The 18140-nt window shown below is 41.5% G+C and overlaps 1 protein-coding gene across 2 annotated transcripts; it reads right to left on the bottom strand.

The window, feature by feature from the left end:
• Positions 1 to 8306: 8306 nt before the first annotated feature.
• On the bottom strand, positions 8307 to 17912 carry LOC121289413 (vascular cell adhesion protein 1-like). Of its 2 annotated transcripts, XM_041208869.1 has the most exons (11): positions 17645 to 17912; positions 16867 to 17142; positions 16292 to 16585; positions 15464 to 15730; positions 15108 to 15371; positions 13606 to 13869; positions 12640 to 12903; positions 11138 to 11401; positions 10171 to 10434; positions 9801 to 10055; positions 8307 to 9695 (listed from the first exon to the last, which is right to left on the bottom strand). In XM_041208869.1, the coding sequence occupies exons 1-11, from the start codon at positions 17703 to 17705 to the stop codon at positions 9526 to 9528; spliced, it is 2643 nt and encodes an 880-aa protein (XP_041064803.1). In that variant the 5' UTR covers positions 17706 to 17912; the 3' UTR covers positions 8307 to 9525. The 2 variants fall into 2 exon arrangements, with proteins under 2 accessions (XP_041064803.1, XP_041064804.1); XM_041208870.1 differs by lacking the exon at positions 11138 to 11401 and having other exon boundaries at positions 10171 to 10222; positions 12692 to 12903.
• Positions 17913 to 18140: the final 228 nt, after the last annotated feature.

Genomic DNA, 18140 nt, shown 5'->3' with positions numbered 1-18140 from the left:
AGTGCCCTAAAATCTGGACTGGGGCTGAGCAAGGCTGTCTGATTGCCCCAATACTATTTACATTCTACCTGACTGTGGCTATTGACCTCATCAAAGATCAACTGCCCTCTGGTGTCACTGTTAAGGAGGCCATTCAACCTTATGTGGCCATGCTGGCTCTCTGCAAGAGCAACTCCCACTTCTCTGTCTGTTGCCCTTAAAAGAGATTGTTAAACAGATGAGAATACTTCATTAGTAAGTTGAGTTCTGATGACACTGACAGCTGTCACTGAAGAGTCCTCGGTGGTCACTGCCCTCCTGATGATCCATTCAAAGCAAAACAACTGGGTAAGTAAGGAAGATCAACTCTCCCGGAATCTCCATGTCCAGCTCATTTCAAGTGGTAAAAGTGTGCAGGTTATAAATATGTCAGACACACAATCTGAAACATATGTTAGAGCCTCTGCAGATCCATCCAGATACTAAGAAGTCCCTTCAAGACCACATTGGTCTTCCCAGTGATTACCCTGATAGAGACATGTGCCTTTCTGTAATACATTTCAGCTGCTGTTCTTGCTGTTCTTAGCAGGAGGACATGACAGAAAAACAATACCTTAGCACCCACAGACAACCTGTTCATTCGATTATCTGTTACAGAGTTCAGAGAGGGTAAATTTTCTAAGGGCAATATACCATGCAACTTCCAACGAATTGTGCACTGATGTGGCAGATCCTTTGCATCTTGTCTCACTTCCAGTCTGGACATTTGTGTAAAGGAAGTTGAGAAAATTAACTGTAGCTTGCAATGCTATATGTGTGTCATCTATTGCACTCTGTGGTTTCAGGATGCCAGCAATATTCTAGATTTCAATGGACCGACCTGTTGCTGCCTTGCTGTAAGGTCAAACTGGATGAATCGCTCTTCTCAGAGGTTTCTCAGATGGAACCCAAGCTGAGATTGCCCAGAATACCATAGCTGCTTGGAATACATGCGATCATCACCTTCACTGCCACAGGCAGTGCTGTCAGAGCAGTTGACCTTAGTTGCCAGTCTTCATGCAGTACACCTATTGCCACTTTGATACAAAGCTCCTCCCTAAGGTGTTCGTAGGATCTGTGTAACCTATAGGTTCTTTGGATTGGGGTAATATCTTGAAGGGCTCTACCTTATCATACATTCCCTCAGTCTCTTTTCCTGCATCCTCACCAGCTGCCCCTGCTCTTCCATGATAAGAGCAAACAATCGGATGTTGATAAGGAATCCTCATCCGGTCCTCAAACTCTCTGACTGCCAGCGAAAGCAAAATAACCCAGTGGTCTCATTGTTGCTCAGGCAATCAGGGGCAAGTCCAATGCTGTGTAGGTGAAGATCCAAAAATGAAAACACATTAAAAATACTTACTAAGTCCAATGCTTCTCAAATTTTCTTCAATCATCAGGTTCATTTTCTCTGGTCCTCACTCTTGCTGGTAGCAGGTATGTCTCATTTAAATCATTCTAACTTATACCTGGTGCACTGTGTATGTAACTTCTGGGAATTTGGTGCACCAACGCTATTGCCCTTCATTTAAATAGCTCAATGGGAGCTATGCAGTTGATCACATGGATGGTTAGTTAAGCATCCCAAACTGAAGTGCGTTGACTCGGATGGAGACTCGCCTGAATTAGCAGGCTTGAAAATGCTGATGTAATAATCCACCATCAAAAATGGTGGGTAAATTTAGGACCAGAGATTCCTGCTTTTTTTGGAGTGGGGTAGGGTAAGGTGAGAAAGGGGTTTGATTTGATTTCATGGTCAAAATTTGAGTGTTGTAACTGCCTTGTCTTCAGGTTCTATTCTCTTCCTTCATAGATAACAATTTATTCCTTAGCATTATCTACTGTTAAATGATTGCTCAATGTTCCGAAAGGAATATTGTCCTTGGTAAAACTATCCTTTCAATTTTTTACTGTATTTATTTATTGAATTGCTGTGTGCTTTGTGAGAGGTTTTCTTGTTTATTGTATTTTCTAGCTGGATTTTAGATACTCTACCTGTCAAAGGACTGGAAGGTTCTGCAATGAGTTTCATTTTTGAAAAAGGATATAGCAGTAAGCCAGGAAACTATAGGCTGGTTTATCTTTCTTCTGGTGTTGATGAATGACTAGAATCTGTCAATCAGTGCTTCCCAAACTATTTTCCAATGTGACCCCATTTTAAATGAAGGTGACCCCAGAAGTCAACAAAAACAAAAAGTAAATAAAGCAGTATATTAGCATTCAGTATATAATTATTAAAGTTTCTGTATTACAGATCAACATATAAATATGAAAATCTATGTTTCTAAAGTACTTTGTAAAATGTTAATATTTTATGTACTCATATGGGTTTCAGCAAAACTCTTCATATTCCCTTGTGACGGGAGCCTCCTTGAAGCCTCTCTTCCCCCCAACACACACTGTAATCGGCCCTTCCCCCTCCCCACATTGGCCAGCCAGCTAGTGATGGCTAGTGGTGAGGTGTGGCAGCTCTTGACAGCCCGAAGCCCAGAAAACTCATTGCTGTACTTTCTGACTGACGAGTTAAGTATTTCAAGAACTTTCTGGTTTTACTTTTGGTTCCTGGTAACTGCAATCACTATTGATGCTTTGCGGATCTCAGTTTAAATTCCATTAAGTGGTGACATTGTTGTTCCTCCTTGATTTTAAAAAATAGAAGCATGACTCAGTAAAATTCCCCTTTTCATAAAAGATAAAATTGGTAACTCCCAAAAGCCACTGAGCACAACAGAAACCCAAACTTTGACTTCCTTTGAACTTTACAGAGCAAGGTAAATGAAGGACATTTTATTCAGAAAATAATGCTCGGCAAGTTTTGGTAAAACTATTTTTTGACTGAAACTGGTATGACTTGGTGCCTGTTCCACACACAAACTAACAGTCAGCCCCTAGTACTGGATTGTTAGACATTGGTGAGTTACTTAATTTAGTTGTAAGGACACAGCATAACAAGTCGACCATTCGCAATTACATAGAGTTACACAAATTACAACACAGAAGCTTTAAATCTTGTGCTTTTCTTTCTCACAGTTGCCTTGTGCTTTTATTACTCTCCCTCTTACTCTCTAAGTTTCCCCTCTTATTCCCTAATAATTCTTTGTGCTTTCCCTCTTACTGCGGAGATCTCCAGATTCTCTCTTTTCCGGCAGCAATTTCTCCTGTCTCCACTGCCCATCAATAGACATGGTGTATAAGATTTTTGCCTTGCTCTATTTCCCCAGACATAGAACAGTCATTAAATATAATTCACTCTTTCACTTCCTGGACCCGTGAGCAGCTGTTTAATTAGTAATTTTGCATGACTGGGAAGATAAGTCAGACCTCTGGAAGACTTATGCAGCTGAGTGCCTGGTGCTCTCTTCCATGCAAACAGGGATGCTCTGCACGTGGGTTAGCAGGTGCTTTGAATTGTCCCTGTCTGATGAATAAAACAAGAACAACCTTTTAATTTGGAGCAGCAGAATTACTCTGAAAGGCGTCATGAAGATATTAATGTATATAATGTTATTGGAAATTATTTTTAATTGGACTTGTAGCAGGGTCTGTGTCTATGGGTGTGAGAGTGTGTGTCTTAATTGGATTAAAACCAGCTAATCTGGGTGCTTTTTTTTTCTTGACACAGACACAGTTTAATTACCCTGTACAATTGCAGAAAGGTTCCTCAAACACTACTGTGAGTTACTCCAGCTCTACAGAGAGGTAGTGAGATCAGTGCAGCTGCTGTGTGTCTTTTCTCACTCATTAGGAAGTTAAAAAACATGAGAACTAGGAGCAGGAGTAGGCAATTCAGTCCCTCGAGCCTGCCGCGCCATTCATTACGAACATGGCTGATCTCATTTCGGCCTCAACTCCAATTTCCCACCCTCTCCCCATAACCTTTCAACCCTTTACTAATTAAAAATCTGTCTATTTCCTCCTTAAATTTATTCAGCATCCCGCTATCCACTGGACTCTGAGGTAGTGAATTCCAGATTCACGACCCTTTGAGAAAAGTAATTCCTTTTCATCTCTGATTTAAATCTACCACACCTTAGCCTAAAACTATGGCCTCTCATTCTAGAATACCCCACAAGGGGAAACATCTGCTCCATGTCTACTTTGTCTATCCCCTTTAGCATTTTATATACTTCAATTAGATCTCCTCTCATCCTTCTAAACTCTAGTGAGTATAGGCCTAAACTGCTCAATCTCTCCTCATAAGACAAGCCCCACATCTCTGGAATCAATCTAGTGAACCTCCTCTGAGCCACCTCCAGTGCAACTACATCCTTCCTCAAGTAAGGGGACCAAAACTGTGCACAGTACTCCAGGTGCAGTCTCACCAATGCCTTGTAAAGTTCGAACAACACTTTCATATTTTATACTCTATTCCTTTAGCAATAAATGCCAAAATTCCATGTGCCTTCCTTATTACCTGCTATACCTGCATACTAGGTTTCAGCGATTCATGCACAAGGACACACAGATCCCTCTGCACTGAAGCATTCTGAAGTTTCTCTCCATTTAAACAATAAGTCGTCTTTTTATTCTTCCGACCAAAATGGATAACCTCACTCTTATCCATGTTAAACTCCATCTGCCAAATTTTGGCCCATTCACCTAACTTGTCCATATCCATTTGTAAATTTCTTATTTCTTCATTGCAACTTACTTTCCCATTTATTTTGGTGTCATCTGCAAATTTAGCTATAGTACTTTCTACCCCTGAATCCAAGTCATTAATATAGATTAATAAGGATCGAATCCTGTGGCACCCCACTAGTTACAGCTTGTCACCCAGTAAAAGACCCATTTATCCCGACTCTCTGCTTTCTGTTGGTTAGCCAATCCTCTATCCAAGCTAATATATTACCTGTAACTCCATGTGATCTAATCTTGTGTATTAATCTTTTGTGCGGCACCTTATCAAAGGCCTTCTGGAAGTCCAGATATACTACATCTACAGGATCCCCATTATCCACTTAGCTTGTCACATCATCAAAGAGCTCTAGCAAATTAGTCAAACACGATTTACTCTTCATAAAACCATGCTGATTCTGATGGATTGCATTTTGACTTTCCAAATGCCCCATTACTACTTCCTTAATAATGGATTCCAGCAATTTCCCAACGACAGATGTTAAACTAACTGGTGTATAGTTTCCTACTTTCTGCCTCCCCCTTCCCCCTTTTTGAATAAGGGCATTATATTAGCATTCTTCCAATTCACTGGAACCTTTCCAGAATTCAGAGAATCTTGGAATATTATATCCAATGCATCCACTATCTCCACTGCTACTTCCTTTAAGACCTTGTGTTGTTGGCCATCAGGTCCTGGGGACTTGTCACCCTTTAATCCCAATAGTTTACTCAGTACCTTTTCTCTAGTGATGGTGATTGTTCTAAGTTCCTCCTTCTCTATACCCTCTGCACTACCTGTTACTATTGGGGTGGCACTAGTGTTCTCCACCGTGAAAACTGAGGCAAAATATTGATTAAGCATCTCTGCCATTTCTGCGTTCCCCAGTATTAACTCCACAGTCTCATCTTCCAAGGGACTAACATTCACTTTAGCTACTCTCTTTCCTTTTATATACTTGTAGAAGCTTTTGCTTTCAGTTTTTACATTTTGTGCTAGTTTTCTTTCACAATATACCTTTGTTCTTTTTAATATTTTTTTTAGTAACCCTTTGTTGATCTTTAAAAGTTTCCCAACCTTCCAGCCTGCCACTGACCTTTGCAATTTGGTATGCCTTAGTTTTTGCCTTTATTTTATCTTTAACTTCCTTGTTTAGCCATGGATGCTTTTTCCCCCCTTACCATCTTTCTTCCTCTTTGGAATATATTTTACTTGGGAGGAATTGAATATCTCCTTAAATATCTGCCACTGTTCCACTGGTCATACCTTGTAGTCTTCCTGCCCAGTCCACTAGGGCCAAATCTGCCCTCATGCCTATGTAGTTACCTTTGTTTAACTCCAGAACACTAGTGTGGGACTCAGGTTTCTCACCCTCAAACTGAACTTGAAATTCTAGCATGCTGTGATCACTCTTCCCTAGAGGATCCTTTACTATGAGATCATTAATTAATCCCATCTCATTACACAAAACCAAATCCAGAATAGCCTGCTCCCTGGTTGGTTCCGCAACATATTGTTCCAAGAAACAATCTCTAAAACACTCCATGAACTCTCCCTCTAGGCTACCCTTGCCAATTTGATTAGTCCAGTCTATATGCATATTAAAATCACCCATGATTATTGCTGTGCCTTTCTTACATGCTCCCAGTATTTCCTGGTTTATACTGTGCCCCACGGCTGAATGTCACACAGGCGTTTGACGTATCCTGTATCTTCACAGTGATCCCCTTGATCTCCATAAACATCAACAGTTTGGGGTCCAGTCTCTAGATTCAATCATCTATATTCAAAACCAGAATCTCTATTTTAGGCTCCAGTATGTAAAGCAGAGCAAGACTGTCCTCACTGATGTCCTTGTAACTTCCAACATCCCACTGTAGGACTGCCTGTGGAATCACTGCACATGAGCCAAAGACTCGCTCCCCATTAATAATGAAACCATGCTTGCTGTAACCATCGATGAACATGACATTGTGCAATTCTCACTCCAGCGTGTTCATTCTGGTGTGCTGGTACAGCTCATCATCTGAGGGTGTCTTCTTATGACCCCGACAGGGCTGCCTGTCCCGGGCAGGTCCCCGGGCCTCTCCTTGTGCCACTCCCCGGGCTGCCCACAGCTGGAGCCAGGACTCAGGTACATTGCATTTTGTTGAATAAACCATTCAAAGACTGGGGATGAAATCTTGCACCTAGCTAGGAGACACCAAGCATTATATTTATATTACTAATAAAATTGGTACAATGAAAAGGGTTTTATTGTTAGAAGAGATGGAGTTCAAAGGCCCTGCTACAATGAGAATTTGCATTCAAAGGGAAGGCTAGGTATATACAGAGAAGAGTTTTGTATGTGTGGGTTAGAGGCATGCCACCTATAAGCCTATAACTGTGCAAAGGAACCTTATTTTGAATTCCTAAGATAAAATGTGCTTTGTCAGGTGTGTGTTTAAGTCTATGGGTTATTGTTGTCTTGGTGAAGGTTTACCTGGGAGTGATTCATTTGAGGATTTGTTTAAAAGTTATTATGGTAGTAATTTGTAGACATGTGTATGTGTTTAATTCCTTGTTAAATTAATAAATGTTTAATTTAATTTATATAAAAACCTCTGGCGGCTTGGTGGTTTCATTTATGAATTCAGAGCTGCATCTCAAACATACCAATTGAAAGTATAGGTAATGACAGTTTTCTTTAAAGTTTCTCTCTGGGATTTTAAATAATTCAGCCTTTACCAACTGCTGTGTCATAAAAAAGGAAATTTCTGTGATCAACCAAACTCTGTCATTCATATCCAGACTGCAGAATTCCTCTTTGTGTCTGACTCAATCTTCAGAGTGAAACGTATCCTGACATATTGGAATTATGGTGTATAGACCAATTAGCATGCAGTTTCTGTATTTAACTGTAATTCTTTGATACATTAAGTACAATATAACACTAGTCTAAAGTCATCCTGAGTCCAGCCTGAATTCAGCGAGCTGGGGCTGGTTGTCTTAGGGTGCTTTACACCACAATTAATGCAAAGGAGGAAAGACTTCATATCAAAACTAAGATTGTAGTAAATGCAAAATTATTGAATCACTAATGTTGGACTGCCATATGCACCAATGGAGATGTCTCGTTTTAGTGCTTTGCAATCTTTGTGTCATCTGTAGCCAACAGCCTCTCTGTCACAATGTTTATGGATTATTTATGCTACTTTGGCTTGCAAGCCCATAAATAGTCTGCCTCCTGTAATTTACAATAGTTTAAAAAACAAAATTGGCATCAATGAACTTATTTAATGATTTTTTTTTCTAATTTTACTTTCTTTATCCTGTAGTAATATCATGTACTCAATGGCCTTTGACTTAGATGTCAACAATTTGTTTTAAAAAAAGGTTCAGTTATTTCTGAGTACTAGATAATATCTGTCATGATTTCTATGGGATTTCAGTTTCAGAAACGTTTGAGGAACCAGGGTAGATTATTTCAACTGAAGCTCAAAATTGTGTGGAAATTTTAAGTTGCCTTCTCAATACTAAAGTTAATCATTGTACTAATGCAGAGCCAAACCTTTCACAGAAAAACTTGTCACACTTAGGACTCATCCCCTGTCAAGACTAATAGTGACATTGTTGAGCTTATATTTTACTCCCAGCCCAGCAGTATCCACAAGATTTCACCAGCAAAAGCTTTTTAAAAAAAAATCTTCAATTTATTAAAAACACAATTGTCAGTCAGTATAATCTGTCAAACATTTACACTTAATAGTTCCAGATATTCAATCAGCTTTAGAATCAATCAAAACATTAATTCCATTTGGTGACTCCTTCATGGATGTACAGGATAGACCCAGTGAAAACTTTCAAATCACCAAGCGTCAAGACAATTCTTATCCCCCACTTCACATTCTTTTCTGCAAGGAAACTCACATGAAATAGAGAAGCTGTGATAAAAATACATTTGGCAAATAAGTTTATTCAGGTAATTTGAATTATAAATTAATTTCGTTTTTTTGAGTGAACAAAAGTAAATGCTGTTTTTATTAAGTTGCTTAGTTCAAATTACTGGATAATTTAAAATTTTGCACAAAAAATATTTTGAATTATCCAAATCGGACTGTAATGCAAATTGTTTAATTTATGTTACAGTATACAAGTCATAATGGGCAAGATTTCCAGCCCCAGCTTCAGAGACTGATTCTAGCCCAACATATGGTGTCTCAGCCCAGCGCACAGTCCCCTAGTCTAACCCAGCAGTCATTGCCTTGATTCACAACAGTGGATAGCAGCCTGGATCTATACACTTGGAACTAATTGTAGAACCAATCCCATATGTGTTGGCTGGGAGTGCTGCTGCAACATAAAAATTCAGTATAATCTACAGCATTACCCTGCAGATGGTTGAATTATTTTAATTATTTTTTTATAAACTGGAGATCAACACTGTTTCACCTGGTTTATCCATTTAATAATAATACAAGGTCTACTGCAGGTGGAAAACCATATCAGCTTCAATATTGAGTGCTAGAAGTCTGATTATGTGCCCTGATATCCATGGGTGATAAGACATCATAGGCCATTTGCTATTGCCAACGACTATTTTAAAATGAATTGTTTGTACATCATTTCCATCAACATAATATACAGTACAGATCCATAAATATCACAGAATTATTCACTCCAAGATACTCAATAAATTCTAAGGACTATCTACAATAAAGTGTCTCAAATTCAAGTGTCCTTCGCCTTCCATTCTCTGGATGCCAGCTGTTGGTAATGCCGTTGAATCATAATCATATTACACTCTTATGCTTCATTTGTCTCTCCGGTTCACTATGCTGCTCCCAACAGTAGAGTTGTTGAGCACTGGAGATTAAACAGTGAGTTCATTCCTCCGGTCCTTTATTTCTTCACAAGATCTGTTCTCTTGGCATATGGTATGATCCTCTGAGGTTGCTTTTGCGATAGATATAATACAGAGCACTAAGCAGTACTCCTGTAGATGCCAGTGCCCCACAACTGGTTGTTACTAGGATTCCTGTGGGATTCGTTTCAACGGGTATTACATCTAGTTTTCTTTCTGTAGACAGACAGGAGAATAGGTTTAGAAATAAATTTCAGTAAAGTACCAGCACCAAACACCAATATCTCTTACAATAATATGCTAAAAGTATATTTTACTTACCCATAACTGTTATTTCCACAAATCCTGTTTGATTCCCCAATTCATTGATTACTTCAACCTCATAAAGTCCAGCATCACTTTGAGATATTTCATGGATTGTAAAATAATCACTGGTAGAACATAGTGTGACTTCACTGTTGGTCTCTAATTTCTTCCAGGTAAACTTGGCAGAGGAATTGCTGTGAACAGTGCAGCCAATGGTGACATTCTCACCTTCACTGACCAACATGGAAGGGTGTGCCCAAAGAGTCAGAACTGTCGGGTGAGAAAAGAAAGTTATATTTTCATTAATAATAATTTATGTGATAATAGATTTTTTTTCCTAGAAGGTTGAATGTGTTGAGATACATTTATTCATTTTCTCACAAACCTTGAACAATGAGCTCTGTGCTCTGGATCTGCCTTCCCATATCATTACTGGCCTCGCATTCATACTGCCCTGCATCAACAAACTGAGCTGCATCAATTATAAATATTCCATTCTTCGAGTCCAACACCATCAGTCCAGTTTCTGACTTCTTCCTCAGTACAATGTGAGCAGACGGGTTTGAGTGGCTGGTGCAGGTAACACTGACGTAGTCTCCTTCCTTCACAACAGATGGAGTGACAGACAGACGGGTGTCTCTGGGGGCACCTATGCAGAAAGAGGATATTTCCCATTATCAATCCGACACTCCAGTCATATTCAGAAATAGTCAGCAATACCAGGCAGATGTGGATAGCGTGTTTGGCTCAGAGGTCACATTTTGTGGCTTTATGCAGCTGGCCATGTGACTTCTGTTAACACAAGAGAAGATCCTCTGAGCCAACAATAAACAAACTATATCTCTGATCTGTTCCTCCCATAGCCTGTATGAGTTTGAAAGCTTCCATCCAATTTCTAATGGGTACAAACAGCAACACAAGAGCTGCCCTGGCATTGACACAGAAAAGCAAACTCAAAGACCATGAGGATTAGTGAAACTTGAAATGAGAGAGCACTTCAGTGCATGATGATCATTAGATTCTTGAGGGAAATAGGACAGACTTTGCTTTGTACCTAGCCCAGGTTGTACCTAACTTGGACGGATGTGATGCCGACAGTGGATAATAACAATGGGAACGTGTTCTAACTGGCAGTGCTAACAGCCCCCATTTTGTTGAGCTCATCATTTATGAAAATATAATTGCTAGCAGGTTCAATCCTTCCCATGAAGGCTGTTCTCCCTGGATAACCCCAGCCTTACTTTACAGACCAGTGCTATTGGGAGAAGTGAGTGCCTGTGGTGTGTTTCTATGTTGAGTAATCTTACACTATATAAAATACAATTAAAATATTTCAGAGATAGGGAACCAACCTAGAACAGTCAGTTCCGCCATTGTGTTGTCTGTCCCCAGATCATTACTGGCCTCGCATTCATACTGCCCTGCATCACCAAACTGAGCTGCATCAATTGTAAATGTTCCATTTTCCGAGTCCAGCACCGTCAGTCCAGTTTCTGACTTCTTCCTCAGTACAATGTGAGCAGACGGGTTTGAGTGGCTGGTGCAGGTAACACTGACGTAGTCTCCTTCCTTCACAACAGAGGGAGTGACAGACAGACGGGTGTCTCTGGGGGCACCTGTGCAGAAAGAGGATATTTCCCATTATATTCACATATGGAGTTGGTTTGGTTACAATCATTATTAATCAAACACTCTAGTTATATTCAGAAATACCCAGCAATACCAGGCAGCTGTGGTTGGTGGGTTGGCTTAAAGGTCACATATCATGACTTAATAAGATGGATTTTACCAGCCCTTTGGGGATGCACTGAAAGGCCAGAAGATTGGTAAACTGGCACTAGGAAGGTGGCAGCTGGCATTCCCCTTGTCTTTTTGACCCCATGCCATTTTGTCTGTGTTGGGCAAGGTGGTGGGCAGCCCACCTGCTCAGAGCCCAATCGGGCCACTTAAGTGGCCAATTAATGCTTCTTCCCATCTCTACTGGTATTTTACCAATGACTAGAGGGCCCTCCACTGCATGGAGAGACTGCCAGGTAAAACTAGTGGCTTTTTGGTGGGCTCGGGGGGGTTGGGAGGGCCTCCTTTTCAGGAACTTTCTGACCAAAGCAGAAGCTCCCAGCAGCAACAGCATCCTGTGGCAAAGGCACCATCTGCCACTTCACTGTTGCCACTGACAAGATGCTGCCCTGAGTCCAGCAGACCACAGAAGAAGGTACATCCCCTACTTTTGGCTCCAGCAGCATGACATCTGCCACCACCATAAAATCCAGCCCTGTGCTGCTGGCCATATGATTTCTGTTAAAACAAGAGAAGGTCCTCTGAGCCAGCTATAGACAACTATATTTCTGATCTGTTCCTCCCATAGCCTGTATGAGTTTGAAAGCTTCCAGCCAATTTCTAATGGGTACAAACAGCAACTGAAGAGCTGCCCTGGCATTGACACAGAAAAGCAAACTCAAAGACCATGAGGATAAGTGAAACTTGAAATGAGAGAGCACTTCAGTACATGATGATCATTAGATTCTTGAGGGAAATAGGAGCAACTTTGCTTTGTACCTAGCCCAGGTTGTACCTAACTTGAACTGATGTGATGCCGACAGTGGATAATAACAATGGGAACGTGTTCTAACTGGCAGTGCTAACAGCCCCCATTTTGTTGAGCTCATCATTTATGAAAATATAATTGCTAGCAGGTTCAATCCTTCCCATGAAGGCTGTTCTCCCTGGATAACCCCAGCCTTACTTTACAGACCAGTGCTATTGGGAGAAGTGAGTGCCTGTGGTGTGTTTCTATGTTGAGTAATCTTACACTATATAAAATACAATTAAAATATTTCAGAGATAGGGAACCAACCTAGAACAGTCAGTTCCGCCATTGTGTTGTCTGTCCCCAGATCATTACTGGCCTCGCATTCATACTGCCCTGCATCAACAAACTGAGCTGCATCAATTATAAATATTCCATTCTCCGAGTCCAGCACCGTCAGTCCAGTTTCTGACTTCTTCCTCAGTACAATGTGAGCAGACGGGTTTGAGTGGCTGGTGCAGGTAACACTGACGTAGTCTCCTTCCTTCACAACAGAGGGAGTGACAGACAGACGGGTGTCTCTGGGGGCACCTGTGCAGAAAGAGGATATTTCCCATTATCAATCTGACACTCCAGTTATATTCAGAAATAGTCAGCAATACCAGGCAGATGTGGATAATGGGTTTGGCTCAGAGGTCACATTTTGTGGCTTTATGCAGCTGGCCATGTGACTTCTGTTAAAACAAGAGAAGATCCTCTGAGCCAACAATAAACAACTATATCTCTGATCTGTTCCTCCCATAGCCTGTATGAGTTTGAAAGCTTCCATCCAATTTCTAATGGGTACAAACAGCAACGCAAGAGCTGCCCTGGCATTGACACAGAAAAGCAAACTCAAAGACCATGAGGATTAGTGAAACTTGAAACGAGAGAGCACTTCAGTGCATGATGATCATTAGATTCTTGAGGGAAATAGGACAGACTTTGCTTTGTACCTAGCCCAGGTTGTACCTAACTTGAACTGATGTGATGCCAACAGTGGATAATAACAATGGGAACGTGTTCTAACTGGCAGTGCTAACAGCCCCCATTTTGTTGAGCTCATCATTTATGAAAATATAATTGCTAGCAGGTTCAATCCTTCCCATGAAGGCTGTTCTCCCTGGATAACCCCAGCCTTACTTTACAGACCAGTGCTATTGGGAGAAGTGAGTGCCTGTGGTGTGTTTCTATGTTGAGTAATCTTACACTATATAAAATACAATCAAAATATTTCAGAGATAGGGAACCAACCTAGAACAGTCAGTTCCGCCATTGTGTTGTCTGTCCCCAGATCATTACTGGCCTCGCATTCATACTGCCCTGCATCACCAAACTGAGCTGCATCAATTGTAAATATTCCATTCTCCGAGTCCAGCACCGTCAGTCCACTTTCTGACTTCTTCCTCAGTACAATGTGAGCAGACGGGTTTGAGTGGCTGGTGCAGGTAACACTGATGTAGTCTCCTTCCTTCACAACAGAGGGAGTGACAGACAGACGGGTGTCTCTGGGGGCACCTGTGCAGAAAGAGGATATTTCCCATTATATTCACATATGAAGTTGGTTTGGTTACAATCATTATTAATCGAACACTCTAGTTATATTCAGAAATACCCAGCAATACCAGGCAGCTGTGGTTGGTGGGTTGGCTTAAAGATCACATATCGTGACTTAATAAGATGGATTTTACCAACCCTTTGGGGATGCACTGAAAGGCCAGACAATTGGTAAACTGGCACTAGGAAGGTGGCAGCTGGCATTCCCCTTGTCTTTTTGACCCCATGCCATTTTGCCTGTGTTGGGCAAGGTGGTGGGCAGCCCACCTGCTCAGAGCCCAATCGGGCCACTTAAGTGGCCAATTAATGCTTCTTCCCATCTCTACTGGTATTTTACCAATGACTAGAGGGCCCTCCGCTGCATGGAGAGACTGCCAGGTAAAACTAGTGGCTTTTTGGTGGGCTCGGGGGGGTTGGGAGGGCCTCCTTTTCAGGAACTTTCTGACCAAAGCAGAAGCTCCCAGCAGCAACAGCATCCTGTGGCAAAGGCACCATCTGCCACTTCACTGTTGCCACTGACAAGATGCTGCCCTGAGTCCAGCAGACCACAGAAGAAGGTACATCCCCTACTTTTGGCTCCAGCAGCATGACATCTGCCACCACCATAAAATCCAGCCCTGTGCTGCTGGCCATATGATTTCTGTTAAGTCAAGAGAAGGTCCTCTGAGCCAGCTATAGACAACTGTATTTCTGATCTGTTCCTCCCATAGCCTGTATGAGTTTGAAAGCTTCCAGCCAATTTCTAATGGGTACAAACAGCAACTCAAGAGCTGCCCTGGCATTGACACAGAAAAGCAAACTCAAAGACCATGAGGATAAGTGAAACTTGAAATGAGAGAGCACTTCAGTACATGATGATCATTAGATTCTTGAGGTAAATAGGAGAGACTTTACTTTGTACCTAGCCCAGGTTGTACCTAACTTGGACGGATGTAATGCCGACAGTGGATAATAACAATGGGAACGTGTTCTAACTGGCAGTGCTAACAGCCCCCATTTTGTTGAGCTCATCATTTATGAAAATATAATTGCTAGCAGGTTCAATCCTTCCCATGAAGGCTGTTCTCCCTGGATAACCCCAGCCTTACTTTACAGACCAGTGCTATTGGGAGAAGTGAGTGCCTGTGGTGTGTTTCTATGTTGAGTAATCTTACACTATATAAAATACAATCAAAATATTTCAGAGATAGGGAACCAACCTAGAACAGTCAGTTCCGCCGTTGTGTTGTCTGTCCCCAGATCATTACTGGCCTCGCATTCATACTGCCCTGCATCACCAAACTGAGCTGCATCAATTGTAAATGTTCCATTCTCCGAGTCCAGCACCGTCAGTCCAGTTTCTGACTTCTTCCTCAGTACAATGTGAGCAGACGGGTTTGAGTGGCTGGTGCAGGTAACACTGACGTAGTCTCCTTCCTTCACAACAGAGGGAGTGACAGACAGACGGGTGTCTCTGGGGGCACCTGTGCAGAAAGACACGGAGTGAAATGGGTGAATAACAGGAGGCTATTTCAAACAAATATTATTGAATTGATCTGGACCAAGGTCCACTTACCCTGAATGTGAATCTCCAGCTCTCTGGCCTCCCCGCCAAGCTTATTGCTGGCTTCACAGCGGTACATTCCAGTATCTGCAACCTGAGCTGCTGGCAACTGAAGAGATAGCTTCTCCTCAGCAATCACTGACCAGCCATCGGCTGATGCTTTGCTCCACACAATTCTGGCAGGGGGACTGCTGTCGGTAGCACAGATCAGCCGCACATCCTGACCTTCCCTCACGGTGTGAGATGGTGTTACAGAAATGTTTGTCATTCTGGGAGCATCTATAGAAGGGGGGAGAAGAAAGATTTTAGTAAGTGCAATAGAAACACAGAAACTAGGAGCAGGAGAAGGCCATTCAGCCCTTCGAGCCTGCTCCACCATTCATTATGATCATGGCTGATCATCCAACTCAATAGCCTGCTCCCGCTTTCTCCCCATATCCTTTGATCCCTTTCACCCCAAAAGCTATATCTAACTCTTTCTTGAAAACATACAATGTTTTGGCCTCAATTACTTTCTGTGGTAGTGAATTCCACAGGCTCACCACTCTCTGGTGAAGAAATTTCTCCTCATCTCAGTGCTAAATGGTCTACCCCGTATCCTCAGACTGTGACCCCTGGTTCTGGACTCTCCCACCATCGGGATCATCCTTCCTGAATCTACCCTGTCTAGTCCTGTTAGAATTTTATAGGTTTATATTCGCTGAACTCCAGCGAATATAATCCTAACCAACTCAAATGCCACCGAGTTTTACATTTTTAGTGAGTCCCCCCAACCCCCAACCCGTTCCCCTCCCCCTCCCCACTTGAAAGTTGAGGTCAAATCTCTATCTCGATACTTACACAGAACTTGTAACGTTAATTTCCCCTCCAAAGACTTGTCTTGTATGTCGTTAATGAGGAACCGAGCACGGCAAGTGACCTCTTTCCCCGAGTCCCCTACTTCAGGCACTAGTTGACTGCTGATGGTCACTTTTGGCGTCCGGAAAAAATTCTGTTTATTTAAACTTGTCTCTCCTTTCAGCAATTCTACTTCCAAGCTAACCGGATAAACATCAGGAACGGTACATCTCAAGGTGCCATTCTTGCCGACTTCCAGTGGACCGACTGTCTCCAGGACTGGTTCATCTGGAAAAGCTGCAGTCACAGAATCAAACAATACAGTTTAGTGATAACAGCCTTTCCTGCCCATTAAACTATTCCAAATCTACTGAAATCCAGTCATTCACCAATAGACTCAAACTGCTGACAAATAATACCAAGATTGACCAAAGACTTCTGAAAGGGTTAGAAATACTTTGTATTTTCTACAATTTTAAACTCTTTTCTAAATTATTTTAAAATAAATCACCCGGAATTGATGATACCCCATCCGAAATATAAAACAAATTCAAGTCAGCCATGAATGAAGTACTCACAATAAACGTTCACTTGCACGCGTCTCTGCTGTGTCTCGCCCTTGTACGTTACAGAGCAGATATATGTGTTCTCGTTCTGCCGAGTCACCGGGGAGAAGGTGAGGGTAGACACTGAGCCCTGGCTGTTGACCGTTCCCCCAAGAGGGTTATCGGTAACGGTTCTCCAGCTGAAAGTAGGAGAGGGACAGTCTATGCTTTCGCAGCTCAGCACTAGCTTCTCTCCTATCCGGGTCCACAGCTTGGACTTTGGCTGCAGCTTCAAACTGAAAGTAGATCCTGTGTAGGGGGATTTACAAACTTATTTTGTTAAAAAAAACTTCACAAGCTTACACATATTTTAAGAAGTTCAAAACTATAAAAAATGTTTGAACGCTTATAATCAGATCATTAACTTCATAAAACAAACCTTATAACTTTATAATTTACTAATTTCACTTAAAAGTTCACAAGTTAATTAAAACATTTACACATGTATATTAAAAAACTTAGTTTTAGAGAAGTTTATAAATGTAGTGTTTTAAAAATTTACAAATTTATAGCAAGTTTTCAATCATTTAAACTTGACAGATCTTATGTTAAAAATGGAACAGGGACATGCAGCCTTGGAGTGTAAGTTTTTTAAAAACTTTTTAAGAGTATTATTTTTTAAATGAGAGGAGAGGGCAGACAAAAGGGTCTTTTTAATTCGTTTTTGATGATGAACTAATTATAATGACACGTAGGTAATAATAAAAAATAAGGTACAGTAAGAATAAGGATATCAAATCGAAAGATTTACCAGTTGCGATCAGGACTGCGAGAGTCAGTGCACCGTACAGGTAGGGTCTTCCACTGGCCATTTTGCAGCGTCCACTGAAAACAAGGTGCTGGGTATGAAGTTCACTTCTGATCAGAGAAAGCAGTCAGCTAACAGATTTCTTGGCTCCGCTGTCCTATTTTATAGCGCTGTTTGTCTGACTTGGGAATTTCCCGCGGCACTGAAAAGAAATTCCCAACCACGTGCTCCAACACGCTCCCTTGACATTCTATCTAAAAAAAAAAGTACTGGGAACTTCCCACTCAGATGCGCGGAGCCAAAAACAAGAAACAAAATAACGGACACGCACACCAAAACAAATATACTCCAAAGGTTTGTACAATCCAGGATGTAACTCATGTGACCTGCACTGGAAAGTGCTGTTAACTGCATAAAAGTAAAATGCTTGTGGATGCGGCAAATCTGAAGAAGGGTCAAAACTATGCGATTAAGAACAAAAAACTGCGGATGCTGGAAA

The sequence above is a fragment of the Carcharodon carcharias genome, chromosome 16 (assembly GCF_017639515.1).
Source record: "Carcharodon carcharias isolate sCarCar2 chromosome 16, sCarCar2.pri, whole genome shotgun sequence".
Lineage (NCBI taxonomy): Eukaryota > Metazoa > Chordata > Chondrichthyes > Lamniformes > Lamnidae > Carcharodon > Carcharodon carcharias.
Note: the sequence above shows the minus strand (reverse complement) of the source record. Positions and strands in the feature narration are given on the sequence as shown.